This window comes from Chenopodium album, chromosome 17, assembly GCF_948465745.1.
Source record: "Chenopodium album chromosome 17, dcCheAlbu1.1, whole genome shotgun sequence".
Lineage (NCBI taxonomy): Eukaryota > Viridiplantae > Streptophyta > Magnoliopsida > Caryophyllales > Amaranthaceae > Chenopodium > Chenopodium album.
This window is the reverse complement of record NC_137850.1, coordinates 20,330,843-20,349,000: the sequence shown is the minus strand read 5'-3', so window position 1 is coordinate 20,349,000 and position 18,158 is coordinate 20,330,843. Positions and strand designations below refer to the sequence as shown.

Below are 18,158 nucleotides of genomic sequence, written 5' to 3'. Positions count from 1 at the left end.
TGTAACTCTCCCGAGGGACAAAAACACCCAAAACAGTACTCTATTCGTTTTTTTTTTATTTGCATCACTTTTTCCTTTGGGGTTTTTTTTTTTTTTTTTTTAAATGCATTACTTCTATATTTGGTAAATTTATACTATATTTTATCATTTCTCTCTCTTACTTTAAACCCCACTCAATTTATTTTATCATTTTTCACTCTACCGTGATCCCCACTAAAATAATGAAAATATCTATCCTCCCTCACATATTTTCTCTTTGATGGTCCAATCTTATTTTTACTATAATAATTTATTCACCTACTCACAATATTATATTACTCTCCTAAAACTTTGTACACTCCAAAGTGATGCAAATAAAAAAAACCGAGGGAGTATTTTTTTATTGGGAAAGAGTTAACTCCATACCTACTTCTTCTAACCAAACTCACTCACACTCTTCCTCCAATGGACTGATTAATGTACCAGTCTTCTTTCTGCCTTTTTCTCTCTCTTTTTTCAGAGTTTTCTGTTTAGCTACTTCAACAACTAATTCCTCTGTTTAACACTACATACCCCTAAATGGGACCATTTGTTAGTTTAGAATCAATATTGTATAGATCTCAAGTTAGCATCATTTTTTCACTAATCACAGTAATCAGTCACTTTAGATAGTGATTGCTTCTTCCATACTAATACTCCCAAAACTACCCAATTCAAACTTCGCCTCCAAATGTTTTTTCCAAGATCTTTGTCGACGTCGTCGAAAACCCTTGTATCGACTCCACAAAGAAAAGGAAACAAAATTTATACCAAAAAAACCCAATAATAGTCAAATAAATCTACCCTCATTAACAAACTAAATTTATTCAGTTTTTTCCAAAAAAATAATAATGTCACTCGCTCTCGTCTTTCTGTGTATGATCTCCTTCCTGAGTTCTTCAATGGCGCAGAATAATGATGCGAAAACTTTATTAACTTTGAAAGGTGAAATTGATCCACTAAATAACCTTCCATGGAAGCAGGGCTCCGACCCCTGCACATGGGAAGGTGTAAGGGAATGCAAGAGAGGTCGAGTTTCGAAGCTCGTAGTCGAAAGCAGCGCCCTCAGCGGCACCATTAACGGCGCAACACTCTCACTTCTTGACCAGCTCCGCGTCCTCAGTCTGAAGTCAAACAACTTAACCGGTCAAATCCCAGACATGTCAAAACTAGTGAATCTCAAAGTGCTCTACCTCAACCTCAACCAATTTACGGGACCCTTCCCGGCGTCTCTCGCATCTCTGCACAAGCTGAAGATAATTAATCTGTCGGATAATAATCTATCTGGGGAGATCCCGGGATCGATTACTCAGTTGCCAAGGCTGTATATTTTGTATTTGGATAAAAATAACTTCAGTGGCGAAATCCCACCATTAAATCAAACAACCCTTGCATTCTTCAATGTGTCAAATAATCGTCTTTCGGGAGAAATCCCGAAGACAACAGCGTTGTTACAGTTCAATAAATCATCCTTTCTAAACAATATAAACCTCTGCGGAACACAGATTGGTAACAGCAATGCAGGGTATAACCCTCTTTCGCCGGCTTTAAGCCCGGCATTGTCACTTCCTCCATTGAAGCATCACCATCGCCATCACCACCGCCTCTCTCGTCGTGCAAAAATTCTCATTGGAGCACTGTGCGGCGGAACCGCCCTCATAATACTCATCATCATACTGACAGTCCTCCTGTGTAGAAAGCGGAACAGGGGAGCCAGACCGAACAGGAAGGAATCCCAAGCGGAAGATCAAACCGTAGCGGCAGTAGCGGCGACAGCGGAGAGGGAAAAGGGGGAGCCATCGGGTGGCGAAGGAGAGAGAAAAGGAGGGTTTTCATGGGAGGGTGACAAGTTAGGGAAGCTAGTGTTTCTAGGTGATCAAGTGATGAATTACAATTTAGATGATTTGTTGAAAGCGTCGGCAGAAACGTTAGGAAGAGGTACAATAGGAAGTACATATAAAGCGGTAATGGAATCAGGTTATATTGTGACTGTTAAAAGATTGAAAGATGCAAGATACCCTAAATTGGAGGAATTCAAGAAACAATTGGAGGTTTTAGGGAAATTGAATCATCCAAATATTGTTCCTTTAAGAGCTTATTTTCAGGCTAAAGAAGAACGTTTGTTGGTTTATGATTATTTTCCTAACGGAAGTCTCTTCTCCCTTGTTCACGGTATGTTTTTCAGGCGCTTTTTTCATTTACTCTGTCGGTTTAATTCTGTGGTTCTTTTATTTATTTCTTTATTATTATTATTATTATTATTATTATTATTATTATTATTATTTCATTTGTTTGTTTGTTTTTTTTTTTTTTTTTTCAAAAGAAATACAGTATAATGTTTTGTGATTCCAGGCTGTGGAAAAAATAAATTTTAATTTTGGCTTATAAAGAAAAGATTAACTAAAACGAAGTATATTTTGGATTTAATTTACATAAAAAGTTACGAGTATTAATCCTTGGTTGTAATTAATGTTTAGCTTAATTTAATATTGTAGTACCATGAATATTCAAATCTGGTTGCTTGAATTTATATAGAGTACTCTATTACACATATACAGTACTTGATATTTTAAAAATTTTGTAATGTGGGTTTTCATTAAATGTTGTTTTGATGGAAGATTCTTATTAAATCTTTAAGCAAGATTAATGTTTTATTTAATGTGTAAATGAAATATTTTTGAAGCAATCAACAAATCAACATAAATAACCTAATAATGGGTGGTCAAACACTAAATTTCAGCTAAAAAAAAAGTTGAATTACAAAATAAGTTTAAATTTTCTTTCAGAAAAACCTTAAATTGTTCTAGTTAGGAAATATAGGCCGTTGCTTGATGGATTTATCACAGTAAAAAAGTGAACAGCCTCAGTCTTTATTAGTGATCTTATTTAATGATGTACTACACTGTGATCTTATTTAATGATGTACTGCACTGCTACTATCTCTGTTTTTCGAAGTTATTTACTCTGTAAGTTTTTCGTTTTAATTCCTTTTTGAATTTCAATTGAAGTACATTTTACCAAAAAAATACGGTAGATTTTATCAATACGGAGTATATATTTGTTATTATTTTTTTTTCTTTTGAATAGTTATCATTAATTATCTGGCAGAAATGAGCGTTATGTTAGATAAGAAAACTGAAAGCATTACTTCAAAAAAAAAAAAAAAAAAAATGAAAGTATAATAAACCAAGTCACTTGACACGTGTCACGTCCTCATTGGTCCAAAAAATTTAAAAATTTCTTTTAAAAAAATAACAAAAAAAAAAAAATAACAAAAAAATCAGAAAACCAGCCATCCTCCCCCTTCCCCCATCGGTCTACCCTATCCTTCACCAGACCACCACTTCCCAACCGCCGCAACAATTCTTAGCCAAATTGCGACCAACGTTGGCCACCAACACTGGCCGAACAACACCAATTTCATCCCTGAAGACCCACATTTTCCCATCAGCAACGCTTCTGATCCACATTTTCGATTCGAAGACCCACGCTTCTAATTCTCGACTTCATCCCCAAATTCGTAGACCATTCTGATTCACAATTTTTTCGACGATGGGGATGGGAGGAGGCATTTCTGGGTTTGTTTGTGGGCTGAGTTGGTCCAATCGTTGCTAATTGAATATGTTTGTTGGTGGGCTGTGGTTCGGTGGCGGTTGTTTCCGATGAATGGGATCAGACCCTACTTGATTAAGTGCGTGGGAGCAGCGAATGAAGTGAGCCGTAAAGATGGCAATGAGGGAGATGCGTGGTTGGGGGAAAATGGCCGGCGAGAGGAGGGGAAAGGGTGGACGACGCTCTAGCAAGGGGAGGGGAAACCGACGGAGTTGGGGTGGCCGGTCGAAGCCAAGGGGTGGCAGATTAACATCACAGCGTCAAGGGTTTTGGCTGGTTTTTTTTTTTTTTTAAATTCTTTTTAGCCAATTAACTAGTGACACATGTCACTTAAAAAAAAATTAACCCGTTCAACCAGTCATCGGTAAAAGGGACTGAAAAAAGTTAACAACCCCCAAAGTTGGGATTATTCCACAATAATCCAAAGTTGGGATTATTAAAAGTAAATAGAGCAAAGTTGGGATTATTATTTACAAATTTTCTTAAATTAAAATAAACATTAATTACATTAATTATTTATGATTTTAACATGTATTTCCAAATTACATAACTTTTCTATTTTTAACTTTATTTTATCTACTTTTATTACACATCCATTTACCACATTAACAATTCTATACACTCTTTTCAGTTACCTTAATTTCTGTGCAAACTACAACCTTAATTTTATTTTTTATTTATTTTATTTTATTTTATTTATTCTTGCAATGGATGTTGAATTTGATAGCTACTTTTACACAAAAGAATCATGAAGCTTGCCGCACAATGAAATGAAATACTCCCTCTTTTCTCGTTTAATTGACACATGATGAGTACAAAGTTAAAGAAATGTTTAAATGGGGGTATTTTTATTGAATTGTTTACCATTGTAAAGTGAAGTTAGGGGAATGTTTGAGTGAGAGTGGAGATTATTTTAGTATAAACCTTAAAAGTGGTTGATCATTGTGCAAAATATAAAATTATTAGGGTTCGTTTAGCATCATTGTGGTTTTCTATTTTTTGGTTTTCAAATCATATGATATATGTATGAATAAATTAGTCAAATTTATTAAACTCATGTTGAAAACTGACAACAGAAAGTGGAAACACTTTTTTTTTTTTTTTTTTTTTTCCTATTTTTGGTTTTTTGGTTTTTTTTTTTTTTTTTTTTTTAAAAAAAAACACTGAAAACTGAAAACAAAAAACGATGCCAAACGAACAATTAAATATTAGTGAGTCCTAACTCTTTTTAGTAATGCGTCAATTATCACCTTATTCACAGTTTCAAAAAAAAAAAAAAAAAAAGAAACACTTTATTAAATTTTTTTAATCTCTTTTAAATGATGATTTTGTCATGCCCTTTACTTTATAACGTATGATTTCTTAAGACGATACATGTTAGCTGACCCTAAATCATATTAGTGAGTCCTTTCTCTTTTTAGTAATGTGTCAATTATCACCTTATTCATAGTTAAAAAAAAAACCCTTATTTAGTTTTTTTCAATCTCTTTTAAATGATGATTTTGTCATGCCCTTTTCTTTATAACGTATGATTTCTTAAGATGATTCATGTTAGCTGAATCTAAATCATTTTGGGACTAAGACTTTATTGTTGTTGTTGTTGTCAATTATTCAGAACAGATGGAAAAAAAATGTGTCAATTATTCAAAAATGGAGAAAGTATGGGCTTAATAATTTAATTGTAGGGGGGTAGTTTACTTGTGTAGCTAAATTGACTAATTGGTTGAAAAAAAATGTTGTATGAAGAATGTGTAGTAGCTTTCTACTTACACAAAAACAATAAAAATATACTATAGTAATTTAGTATCATATCAGTATTATTGGTAATGATTAAACATTTTTTTACTCACTATTTATGTCAAATCGTGTAAATAATTTAAAACGGAGGTAATATTATGATATACATTCACTTTTAGTTGTTCATAATACACTCCTTAAACCAAATAAAACACTTGTCAATTGCAAAGAGTGTCTATGCCAAGTGTTAGGTCATTCATAAACAAATTTTAGGATCATTCATAAACATGAAGTATATAAGATAAAAGTCACATTCCATTGATCTTAGATCATGGACCACCATTTTTACCACAAGTATGTCCTAGAAGTCTACTAGTAGTGTCTTATTTTCACAACCAAATGTAATCATAATAGACTAAGTACCTAATTAACCAAATACATGCACTTCATTACTCACGAGGGATACCTCAAGTGGTTAGATTTTCCTTCCCGATTTCAGGAGATCATGAATCGATTTTTACCCCACCCTTGTGGCTCTCTAAACACACACACAAAAAAAAAAAAAAAAAAAAAAAAAAAAAAAATTGTTATATATATAGGCTTTCATATTATTAAACGAGCTTTATTTACGCAACTTCAGTTTAGAAAACAATCGTGGGCTCTATTAGTCCTTATTTCTGTTCTATTATGGCATTATGTGCATTATTTGATTTGATTTTATGCACTTGCTAGTAGCTGTCATTTTTGTTAAGTGGGAAAATTCTTAAATTTGTCTCAAAGTAAGGGGCAATCTATAAATCTGGACCATTCATTTGCGTAGATTTGACCAATCTAGACCGTTCCCTTGACAGATAGATATAGCAGATAATCAGTGTTTACTTTAACATGGGTGTTGTGTCAGAGTGCGTGATTAGTCCTGATTACACGTCCTTTTCCTTGTGTTTTCTGGACACGAGACACAAGCATAACTTTCCAGCGTGGCCGTACGCTTGCTTTTCCTCTAATTTTCATCACCATCATTTTGTAGTTTTCATTTCTTTTTTTTAAATATATACTTCCAACTTCCTCTGTTTTTTTTTAAACTCTGTTCGAGTTTTACAATATTCACAAACTACACTTTGATTCGCGTTTGTGATTTATAGATACGATAAAATATAGTTATGAGAAATCTTATTTGAATTGTTTCAATGTATAATTTATTAATATTCACTTTTTATAATTTTATAATATTATTAATAAAAATTATTAAACGTTAAAAACACGCGTTGACAAGCGTGATAATAGAAATGTGTCAACTAAAAAAAAAGAAAGTATATATTTTCTCCGGCTTTTTATATGATTTGATTTTAGCACTTTTAGAAACATTTGTTTTATCGTATTTTTGTAATTTATACGTAATTAAAAAAACAAAAAAAACTTGTTAGATTTGTCATAACATATATTATCAAAATATCAACTTTTTTTTTTTAATTATAATTTTTGTTTATCGATAATTAAAGATATTAATGGTTAAATATGTACATTGACAAATGTGATTCAAGAAATGTGTCCAATAAAAAGAAAGTTAGAAAGTAATTTGACAATTTTTTTTTATTAAATTTTCTTTTTTTTTTTTTAAAAAAAAATAGTGCTTCTTCACTTTCTTAATTAAGTTTATTTTTTAATTGCATTACTTGTTTTTGTTAGAATATCCACGCTCATTTTTTTTTTTATTCACATGACGTATAATGAGTATTCTCTTCCTTTGTCTCATTGAGTGTCCCCATTTTTATAAATAAATGTTCTATTGAAATTTCCATGTGCCAACTCATATGCAATCCTAAGAAAAAAAAAGTGGAGTATATAAATAGTGTAAAAGTTAATATGTTGATTTTTTTTTTTCACCTTTTTTCTTTTTAAAGGGTGTATCTGTGCATGATATTTTGAAAATGTACATTGATGCCATTTTTGGGTGGAGTCACATACACTCAAGTGGAGCCAATAAATGAATTTTTTTTCTATAAAATTAATTTGCTTCCTATAAAATTAATTTTTTTTTTCCCTTTAAATGTACCCACTTGATTCCATTAAAATTAATCAAATGTATTTTGACCCCGTTAATTATTTTTTCTGGATCCGTCACTGATGCCATTCATGCTATTCCAATGTTTACAATAATAGAATCCTCTATATAAAGCCTTTTATATTTAGTAGGACTTTTTGTGAAAAACTACCTTATGTACATCAAATTTTATGAAAAACCACCTTATAAAAAACTTGTTGTAAGAAACTATCTTATAAAAACTATGTGTTGTAAGTTGCTACCATGTTGCTTAATCTAATGATGAAATAGAAGGGGAGTTAGGGGTTATAAGGGGGCTATGGAGAAATTCGGTGGAAAAAGGAGAAAAAATTATTGAAAATGAGTCGTTAAACGTCTCTTATTCAATGCAATAATTCGGCAGAAGGTAGTTTTTTACAACATTAATTGTTTTATAAGGTAGTTTTGTACACCATCTATTGTTTAAAAGATAGTTTCTTACAACATTTTTTATTTTATTTTAAATAAGGTAGTTTTTCACAAAACCGACTTATATAAGGTAGTTCTTCACAAAAAATCCTATTTCGTATTAATTTATGTGAATTTCTGCACTTTTTATTGAAGAAGTTAAGCTACATCATTTTAACTACTTCATAAGTAACATTATTTAATTTGCAAGATTAAAGAATAATAAAAAGTAGTTTAAGTTTCACTTCTCTAACTTATCGTGTAAAATATTCATCAGAAATTACTTTTCGCTAATATGTATTAGCGATTTAGCATGTCCTATCTGAGTCCTAAAAGTAGTTACAGTATGTCTTACGACATGATACCACATTAGGTACAGTAAAATAGAGGATTTCAATGATAGGATAATTAATGACAAGCTAACTAATTATTAACTATGATTGATACTAATACTGTAATTGCTTTGAAGCAATAATCTGAAGTTACAGTTGTACAACTTCAAGTCATTAAACCAAATCGCCTTTCGCATAAGCATTCATCATTATTCCATCAACCTAGTGACCTCTACCTTAATGATAGTTGAATTTATGTTTAACTTTTGTTATTGGCAATCTCTGTTAGTAAATGAGACTTTTAGTGTTCAGCAATTAGTGAAGAAATCAGTGAATAAACTTGAATGTACTAGAGTTATTAGGAGTAGTTAAAATGCCAAAAGTTGTGACTCTTCATTGCATCACAATAATTAGAAGGCATCCCTCACCCCTATATAAAGTTGAAGTATGGCTTCAACGTCAACCTCTTCCACAACTTCTATGCCAGCACCTCCTACTTTCACAGGAGAGAATTATGATTATTGGTGCATAAAAATGAAGCTTTTTCTAAAAGCAAGTGCTTTGTGGGAGATTATGGAAATTGGTTTTGTACGAAACAAGGAGTGCAGTACACAGAAGCACTATTAATGAAGATAAGTGATGATGAAATGAAGGATACTAGAGCCTTATCTCATATCATCAATTGTGTTTCTGACACAATCTTCCCCAAGATCATGAGAGTCTCATCAGTAAAAGAAGCTTGGAGTCTTCTTGAGGAGGAGTTCCATGGCGATAAAAAAATCAGAAATATTCGACTCAATAATTTGAGGAGTCAATATGATAATATGAAGATGACGGAGAATGAGGATATAAAAGGTTACACTTCTAGATTCATAGAGGTTGTAAACCAAATGAAGATCTATGGAGAAAAGATTTCAGATTGCAAAAATAGTGCAAAAGATCTTAGGATCTTTGGACAGAAGGTTCAACACAATGTCCACAATTATTGTTGAATCTAAGGTCATCACAAAACTCAGTGTGACGGAGTTGATGGGTTCGTTGCTTGCCCATGAGCATAAATTTGCAAAGGATGATTTAGGGAAATCCCCACTCTCGGAGATTGCTTTTCTGTCAAAGTCTCATAAAAAATTTCCATTCAACAATAGCAATAATCGGAAAAATCAAGGAGCCCCACGATCTGACAGAAAAGACAAGGAGCAGCCACAATCAAAAGGGAAATTCCCTTCATGTAGTATATGCAATAAGACAAATCATCTTGAAAAAGATCTCTATCACAAGGGGAAACCATAGTGCATCCGTTGCAAAAAACTAGGCCATTCGGAGAAGGATTGTTGGCACAAACAAAAGCAACAATCGTCAAACACAAATGCTCATGCTTCCAATGAATCAGAAGACTATTTGTTTTATGCACGTCAAGCGATGAGTGCCTGTAGCAGCAAGGAAAGATGGTTGATTGACAGTGGGTGCACATCCCACATGACAAACAATTCAAGCTTACTTTGCAAGCTTGACTCTTCCATTAAAGTTCCAGTTCGTATGGGGAATGGTGCTGTTGTACAGTCCATCGGAAAAGGCACAATTGGTGTTCAAACCAAGAAAGGTATGAAGTACATCAATGATGTCCTCCTTGCTCCAGATTTGAATGAGAGTTTGCTTAGTGTTGCTCAGATGGTCAACAATGGTTATTCACTTGTCTTTGAGAATAACCATTGCACTATCATTGACTCCAATAAGAAAGAGATTGTAAAAGTTCCGATGGAAAATAAAAGCTTTCTCTTGAAGTGGGATTATCCAATAGAGAATGTGAATGTTGCAAACTCAAGCGACACATGGCTATGGCATAGGAGGTATGGACGCTTAAATATGCGTGCTCTCAATGAACTTCACAAGAAAAATCTAGTGAGAGATGCTTACTCTAACATCTCTATCAACAAAAGTTCAGATATATTATGGGATTTTTGGAAGATATCGATTTAAGGTTGTTTACCGATCTTGATTACTGTAGCTAACTTATAGGATACTCTTTGGCTAGCTACTTCTTTTCTTTGCATAATCAATGAAGAAGCTAAGCCTATACGATAAACTTTTCAGATTTACGAGCATGTTACTCCTCCATTTGAAATCAGGCGTCTCTGAAAGTTCAGGATAGTATTCAGGAACTTTTTAGATACTGCATTGATATTCAATTCAAAACTGATATTTTAACACGATAATATTAATATTTAAGTAGTGTTAGTGTTATCTCATGGTATCTAAGGTAACCTTAGTCTATAAATTTTAGAAATTTGATGATATTGCATTTTGTTCCTAAGAAGTAAGTCATTGCTGTATTATACTTGTTCGAATGAGGTTGTATTTGTCTGAGTAATGATGTTGCGTTGCTGAATTCACTCGTCGCATCTTATCAGGTAATAGACCTTCTGGAGGTGGAAAGCCATTACATTGGACATCTTGCCTCAAAATTGCTGAGGACCTGGCAACCGGGCTTCTTTACATACATCAAAACTTTGAACTTGTCCACGGGAACTTGAAATCCTCAAATGTCCTCCTTGGATCAGACTTTGAGTCGTGCCTGACAGATTATGGACTCCAATCATTCAGAAATCCAGAGTCCATGGAAGAACCTAGTGCCTCATCCCTTTTCTACAGAGCTCCTGAATGCAGAGACAGCAGAAGATTGCCAACACAGCAAGCCGATATATACAGCTTTGGCGTTCTACTACTAGAACTAATGACAGGCAAAACCCCATATCAAGACCTCGTTCAAGAGCATGGGGCTGACATTTCAAAATGGGTTAGGTCCGTGAGAGAAGAGGAGACTGAGTCTGGTGAAGGTAGTTCAGGAAATGAGACATCCGAGGAGAAATTGAGTGCTCTTTTGACTATTGCAATGACTTGTGTTGCTGTTAATCCTGATAGTCGACCTCAAATGAAAGAGATTTTAAGGATGATAAGGGATACTAGGGCAGAAGCACATGTATCATCGAATAACAGCAGTGACCATTCACCAGGAAGATGGTCTGACACTGTTCAGAGCTTGCCAAGGGAAGAACATCTGAGTATTTGAGGATTTGATCAGTATTGTCTCACAAAATTTATCTATTATGATTTTGTTTAGAAAATCATATTCTTCAGTTATGGTCAAGAGTTTTTGGATGTAAAGCTTTCTTTGGTTCTTTGTAGGTAATTATCTTTGTTCATCCCCTTTTAGGTTAGCTACTTCGTGGTGATGCTGATTGAATTGAAAAGATGCTATATCAGAATCACTCCATTTCTAAATGAAGAATGTTCTGAGTACCTGAAATTTATGGGCTGAATTATGTACTCAGAATTGTTTTTTGTTTAGCATTGCCTACGTAATTTGTAACACTGGTTTGGTTTTTGAGCAAGATTACGAGTACATATTTTATTTTCCGGGCTATTAGACCTGTTAAACATAAAATATGTAGTGCTATAAGGTAGGGTGATTATAACAGTCGACTTTCTTTCATTAAGTATCGAAAAATAGATTTATTCAGGGTGATTAGCTGTTATTTTAACGTGCAGCCTCAAATCTTGCCATCTCTTGTCTCATGTCTGTGTAACCATTGATGCCTTATATGCTGAACTTCTCAATATGACCGAGTCTATTTCTGAAGTGTAGAATGACAGGAATTTGCATTTTTAAGGTACATAGAAAGAACGCAAGTGTACTGAGTATTTGATCAAATACTTACCAAATACGGAGTGTTGTATTTGAAGATATCATATAATTATAACATGCAATTGGAGATTTAAAAAAAAGTGCCGCCTTTGTGGATTTTAAACCCAGATTAGCAGGGATTCATGGTTGACATTTGACATGTTAATGTTTGAAACAGATGAATGCAAAAACTGGAACTCAAGATTCTGCAGAATCTGTATGTTTCTCCAGCGACTATAAATAAGACGATGTCTCCCAACTGCCTAATTGCCTATCAATTCAATTATCAAGCTTGCTCCTGAGTCTTGACTCCTGAGCGAACAAGAACACAAAACAGGCATTCTGAACATGTTTAGACGGTTTAGTGTAATGAACTACTCCCTCCGTTTTAAAATACTTACTCCACTTTCCTTTTGCAGTTGTTTTTAAATACTTGCTGTATTTCTTTATTTGGAAAGCTTTTATAATATTTAATTCATTTCTCTCAACTAGTGGAACCTAATTTTATTATTTTTTAGATTCTCTCTCCTCCTATTTACCTTCTACTAACCCCACTATCTCTATATTTTATTACTTTCTCCAATTTCTCCTAAAACTCCGCGCATGGAGAAATGAAGTAAATATTTAAAAACGGAGGGAATATAATATTTCAATATACTGCGGTACATAAAAATGGAGCATATGAAAACAATTGCCGGTGATTCCAGTCATGCAGGACTTGTGTTGTTAGTCTTGCTAGAAATGATCCAAACTCTACACGTAATTTTCTCTAGTTACTACTGGTATATTGGCACTTCTTTTGGTCTTCTTGTGTACTTATATGTTTAATGTTCTGCTCAGGTAATTTCTTCAGGCTAACAAAATTCAAAGTGTAACTTACAAATGTTATTTCTTCCAACAACAACAACAACAAAGCCTTAGTCCCCAAAATAATTTGGGGTTGGCTAACAAAAATCATTATAAGAAACCTTACAATATACAAAAATGGCATAACCAGGTTGAAAAACTGAATCATGAAACAAGTGTTGGAGTTTTAATAGTAAACTACAAATAAGTTGTGCTTGAAAAGAATTATTTCTCCTTTGTCAAAATTGCATTGTATAGTATTTTTCATGGCATCCTAATTAAGCTAGCTAATTCCGTGAAATATACTCAATTAGTCAATTGTTTTTGGCTGGTTTCAAAAAAAAAAAAAAAAAAAAAAAAAAAAAAAAAAAAAAACAAAAGTGAATTGTTTTTGGCTTAATTGAGGGATTGATGCTTTTCATTTTTGGCCTAATTGGTGACAAAATTCGTTGTATCTTTCATTCGTGATCAGATTAGTTGTATCCGATTCACACTCATATACGATATAAACATCTTTTTTTGTCCTTTTTTTAACATAGAAAAAGTCAGTGGCGGAGCCAAGGGAGGCTGGGTGTCGGCCATGGCCTCCCCCATGTCTGTATATATGTATTAAAAGCAACAGTATATTACACAAGCTAAATTGCGGTAGAGTTGGTTTACTTTGGTTGCAATATTCATCTTGCCATCCTCATCTTGAGTCCTCATTTAATTTATATTGTATTAGAATTGGAAAATATTGTAGTTTATATTATTAAATTTTATACGAAGTACTATAAAGAAGTATATATCTTTTTTGTGTATGCGATATGAGTACATACATATTATTTGCCCCCCTAACAAAAAAATTATGGCTCCGCCACCGGAAAAAGTGAGTATATATCCTCTCTTAAAATTGTTATTCATGACCTCCTTATTCTATTGGCATTGTTTGAACGTGTTTTCAATCTAACTCTTTGTAATACATTGAAAAGTTGGAGTTGTGTATCCTTGGAGGTCGATTGCTACGAGTCCGTGTGTACCTGTGCGGGGCAAATTTGACTTTAGGGCAGTGATCTATTGTTAGGCCACGACATTTTCTAGATAAGCCGTTTAATTTGTTTTAGCTGCTATTAGTCATATTTCCTACAATCTAAAGTCGAATTTCTAATTCTATTGTGGCTAATAGTGATATCCGTTTGTGGAACAAAGGACAATTATTTGTCGATTTGTTTAAGCTATGAATTATGAATTTATGTTTCGCCAGCTACATGGGTATTAACATTTGGGTGGAATTGTTGGAATATCTAGCTCTCCAGCTTAGCAAGAGAAGCCACGTCAGCAACAACAACCTTCTATCTAGTCAGCAATTCTGTTAGGACTAGAAAGTTTGTTATGAAAGTTGTTATAATCACAACAAACTCGTGTATATATACCCGCTCTAGCTGATGTAATAATTCCTTAATCATAATAATAATCTCTCTTTCTCTCTCTACAATCATCTTCTTCCTTTTTTCTCTCTAGATTCTTCTGCCATTGTTGCAGAAGATGAAGTTCACACTCTGAACTTCAATATGGTATCAGAGCAGAATTTTGTTAGTTTATGATCCTTATTTCCGCATTCTCAGCTTCAGTTTCTTCTTCTGAATCGCTAATCAATTTGTCCAATTTTTTCTTGATCTTCTAGTTTGATCAATTCTGAAAATGGCACCTCGAAATTCTGGAAATAGTTCTACAAATTCTGATGCAAATGTAGAAAATGATCGATCACAAAATCCACATTCTGTATATTTCTTGAGTAATTCTGATCTTAGAACAACGAAATTGGTGAATATTGTTGATATGAAATAACCAAGTAAATCAAGAAAAGAGGGGAAAAAAATCAACTAACAACAACTTCAAATCAACAAAATAAGATAAACCTATCTCAACAATCACCAAGATATATGAAATAGGGATTCTTAATCAAAACTAACACAAAGTAAAGCTCGGATTAAGGCGTAACCACAAACATTACAAGTTGCAATCTGATGAGCGTCGTTTATGGCGCTCAAAAGAATATGATTTAGGTACATTTTCTTTATTTTCTTTCATCATTTTCATATAATTCTTTTAGTTTTATTTGATTTTTCATTTTTTATAATTCACTTTAGTTCTCGATTGGTTTTTATGAGTTTTTCATATTTTTAGTTGATAATTCATAATTTTAGTGTTAGTTTTACCTTGCTACGCTTCCTCTCTTTGTTTTATTTGTGTTTTGTAGGTGAATAATCAAGTCAATTTGCTCATTTTGGGATTGCCATGTTCGCGAGCATCATCTCGAGTGCACTGATGATGGGGATGCTCGGGAGCGCGGAGTTTGATCAAGCAAGCGAAGGAGCCAAAGCCTATGCATCGCACAGGGGTGCGTGCGCACAGACCCAGCTGTGCGCGCGCGCGGCTGGGCTGTGCGTGCGCACGGCTTGTGCGGCCCTCTTCGCTCGATTTTTCTTATTTTTAGCTTTTGACTTTCTTTTTGAAGGACGACTTAACTTGGTACTAGAGAGAGAATTTTTCCCGAAATAGTAGAGAGAGAAAGTAGAGAGAGAAGCTTAAGATTTACTTGTTTGTACTTGAATTTGATCTTAGATTTCAATCTAATTTTGAAATTCCTTCTTCAATTCAATGAATGTTTGTAAGATTTCTTTCCCTTGATTTATTTCTAATGCAATTCCTTCTAGTTTCTTGGATTTTGATTGAGATTACATTCCTTGTTTTAGAAATTGTTGATTGATTGATTTTCTTTTGATTTAGCTTTAAATGAATATGAATTTGATTGAATTTGTTTTGTTTCTTAATTTCACCATGTTTAGTGAGTAGATTAGTTGCTAGGGAGAAGGGGAAGCATGCTTCATTGATGATTTTTGCTAGTTGATGATGCTAAATTGATTTGAATGGTGCAATTAAATTGGTTGACATAGTTGTGCATGTGATTAATTAGATTAGGAGTGATCAACCTATAAGATTAATCTAGATTGCATTGCAAATTTCAATGACATGAACCCTTGATTTGAGAATTGCTTTAATTGATTGAATTTGATTGTGATTTTCCTAGCTAGCCATTCATAGTGATCCCTAGCTTGGCTTATAGGAGATAGCCCTTGAATTCCTTTGATTGCAACTATTGTTTGTCCTTTGCAATGTTTGAGTTGATTGAGTGATCCTTCAATTAGCATAATCATTGAGCTTGCATGTGGAACCTATATCCCTAGTGTTTAGTATATTGAATTTCTCGATTCATCTAGATTTCTTGATACCTTAGTTACCAACCGCATCTTCCCACAAACTTCGAAGTAGCTTGACTTAGGCTATAGCTTACACCTATTCATTCCCTTGGGTTCGACCCTTGACTTACTATATACTCGTATTAGGTTGGTCGAGTGTTTATAAATTTTCTTTGGCTCTAGGAAAGGGTAGAGAACGATCTACATTTTCCTCGTGTCAAAAATGGCGCCGTTGCCGGGGAATGATATTGGTGCTTTGTTATAGTTGTTGAGTCTATTTCACCATTAATTGAAAATACAAAAAGATTTTCTTTAAGGCTACATTTGTAGCCGTGCTACTAACCATTTCTTTTGATATTTTATGCATAGAGCACGTGATCATTCACTAGTGCCATTTGATCCGGAAATTGAGAGAACTATTGCAAGGTTGAGGAGTGCTAGACGATCTTTGAGCCCTTGCATTTCAAGTGAAGAAGAGCCACAACAAGAAGAACAAGCAAGAATGGGAGAAAATCCGAGAGTGGCATTGAAAGAATTGGGGATTCCCGGTGCATATAGATTTGAGAGTGGGATTGCTCCACCTACAACACCGGCAAATGATTTTGAAATAAGACCGGCAATGATCACTTTTATAAAGAGGCGACAATTTAGTGGGGCCAAGCATGAAAGCCCACTAAACCATCTCAAGGAGTTCGAGAAGTATTGCAATACTATCAAGGTGAACGGAATTTCCCAAGAATTCATCCGCCTCAAGCTCTTTCCCTTTTCTCTCATAGGTCGTGCTTTGGAATGGCTAGACAAGGAGGTAAAGCCGAATTCTCTAAGGACATGGGACGAGGTCACTAAGGAATTTCTATCCTGTTTCTATCCTCAAAAGAAAACGGCGGAAGCTAGAGCTTTGATTCAAGGTTTCAAGCAAAAACCAAACGAGAGCCTCTATGAAGCATGGGAGAGATACAAGGAGTATCAAAGAGAATGTCCTCATCACGGAATTCCAACTTATCAAATCATTCAAATCTTATATGGAGGTCTTATACCTCAAGGAAAATCATGTTTAGATGGAGGAGCTGGAGGTCCTATCATGAACAAAACGGAAGAGGAAGTGGTGGACATAATTGAGGATGTAGTGAGGTATTATAGAGATTGGCAAGATGGAGAAAGAGAGTCAACTAGCAAGAGTAGCTCTTCGGTGTACTCGGTTGATCATCTAAATGCAATCAACAATCTATCCTCTCAAATGACAAACTTGGGGAAGGAGATGTCCGCTATCAAGGCAAAGTTGGAAAGTGCTACCTACCAAGTTTCAAGTCTTCCCTTCCAAACTAAGGGGAAAGGTACGTCTTCTAATTCTCAACCCCTTCCTTCTTCTAGTAACATGCCTAGTGGATGCTTGTTTTGTGATGATTGTAGGTCGTATGAGCATGATGTTTCTAGTTGCCCTCATGCATATATGGATGTTTGTGATGATCAAGATGGAAATGTGAATGAGCATGTGAACTATGTGTCAAATAATCATGATTCTAGGTTTGAGAATCAAAGAGGTCAATGGAATAGGAATTATAACAATCATGGCAATTTTGACAACTATAACCAAGGTGGTGGTTATAGGAACCAAGGGACCCAAGGTTCTCAAGATAACTATAATAATCAAGGTTATAGTAGCCAAAATCAAAACCAAAATTATGGTAATCCAAACCAAGGTTATGGGAATCATAATCAAGGTAGTGGTAACCATAATCAAGGTTATGGTCAAAATCAAAGTAGGGGTAATTGGAACAATCAAGGTAGAGGCAATTTTTAAAACAATGCTCAAAGAGGCCCTCCACCCGGATTTGCTCCAAAGGCCCAAAATGATAATTCCTATGTTCAATCCTCTTCTTCTTCACATAGAACAAATTTGGAAGAAATCATTGAAAATCAAACAAAGTTGTTGAACACTTACATGACCGTAAGTGATAAGAAATTTAATGAAATGATGACTCATAATAAGATGCTTGAAAATCAAATTTCTCAACTTGCTAATGCTTTGAAAGACCATGCTAGTCCTTCTTCTTTACCTTCCCAAGGCCTAGATCCTAAGAGACCGGTTAATGCTATTGTCACAAGGAGTGGTAAGATCCTTGAGGAGAGTTTGCCTAGGATGAGTGAGACTAAAGAGGGCACAAAAGGGGCTTTGGTTGAAGATGAGAGAAATGGTGCATCTT

The 18,158-nt window shown here is 34.2% G+C and overlaps 1 protein-coding gene and 1 non-coding gene across 2 annotated transcripts; one reads left to right on the top strand and one right to left on the bottom strand.

Annotated features, from left to right (window-relative positions):
• Positions 1–437: 437 nt before the first annotated feature.
• LOC145587665 (inactive leucine-rich repeat receptor-like serine/threonine-protein kinase At1g60630) lies at positions 438–11,624 on the top strand. The gene is made up of 2 exons (XM_081644379.1): positions 438–2,190; positions 10,596–11,624. Exons 1-2 carry the CDS (start codon positions 870–872, stop codon positions 11,252–11,254), a joined length of 1,980 nt encoding a protein of 659 aa, XP_081500505.1. The 5' UTR covers positions 438–869; the 3' UTR covers positions 11,255–11,624.
• A 5,217-nt stretch (positions 11,625–16,841) lies between these two features.
• LOC145590251 (small nucleolar RNA R71) lies at positions 16,842–16,947 on the bottom strand. The gene has a single exon (XR_014101889.1). It is a non-coding gene; the product is annotated as a small nucleolar RNA R71 (small nucleolar RNA).
• Positions 16,948–18,158: the final 1,211 nt, after the last annotated feature.

Bases quoted from the DNA above. Each gene is read 5' to 3' on its own strand.
- LOC145587665 (XM_081644379.1), top strand. From the start codon at position 870: ATGTCACTCGCTCTCGTCTTTCTGTGTATGATCTCCTTCCTGAGTTCT. The intron at 2,191-10,595 runs GTATGTTTTTCA...GCATCTTATCAG, and splicing joins TCTCTTCTCCCTTGTTCACG to GTAATAGACCTTCTGGAGGT.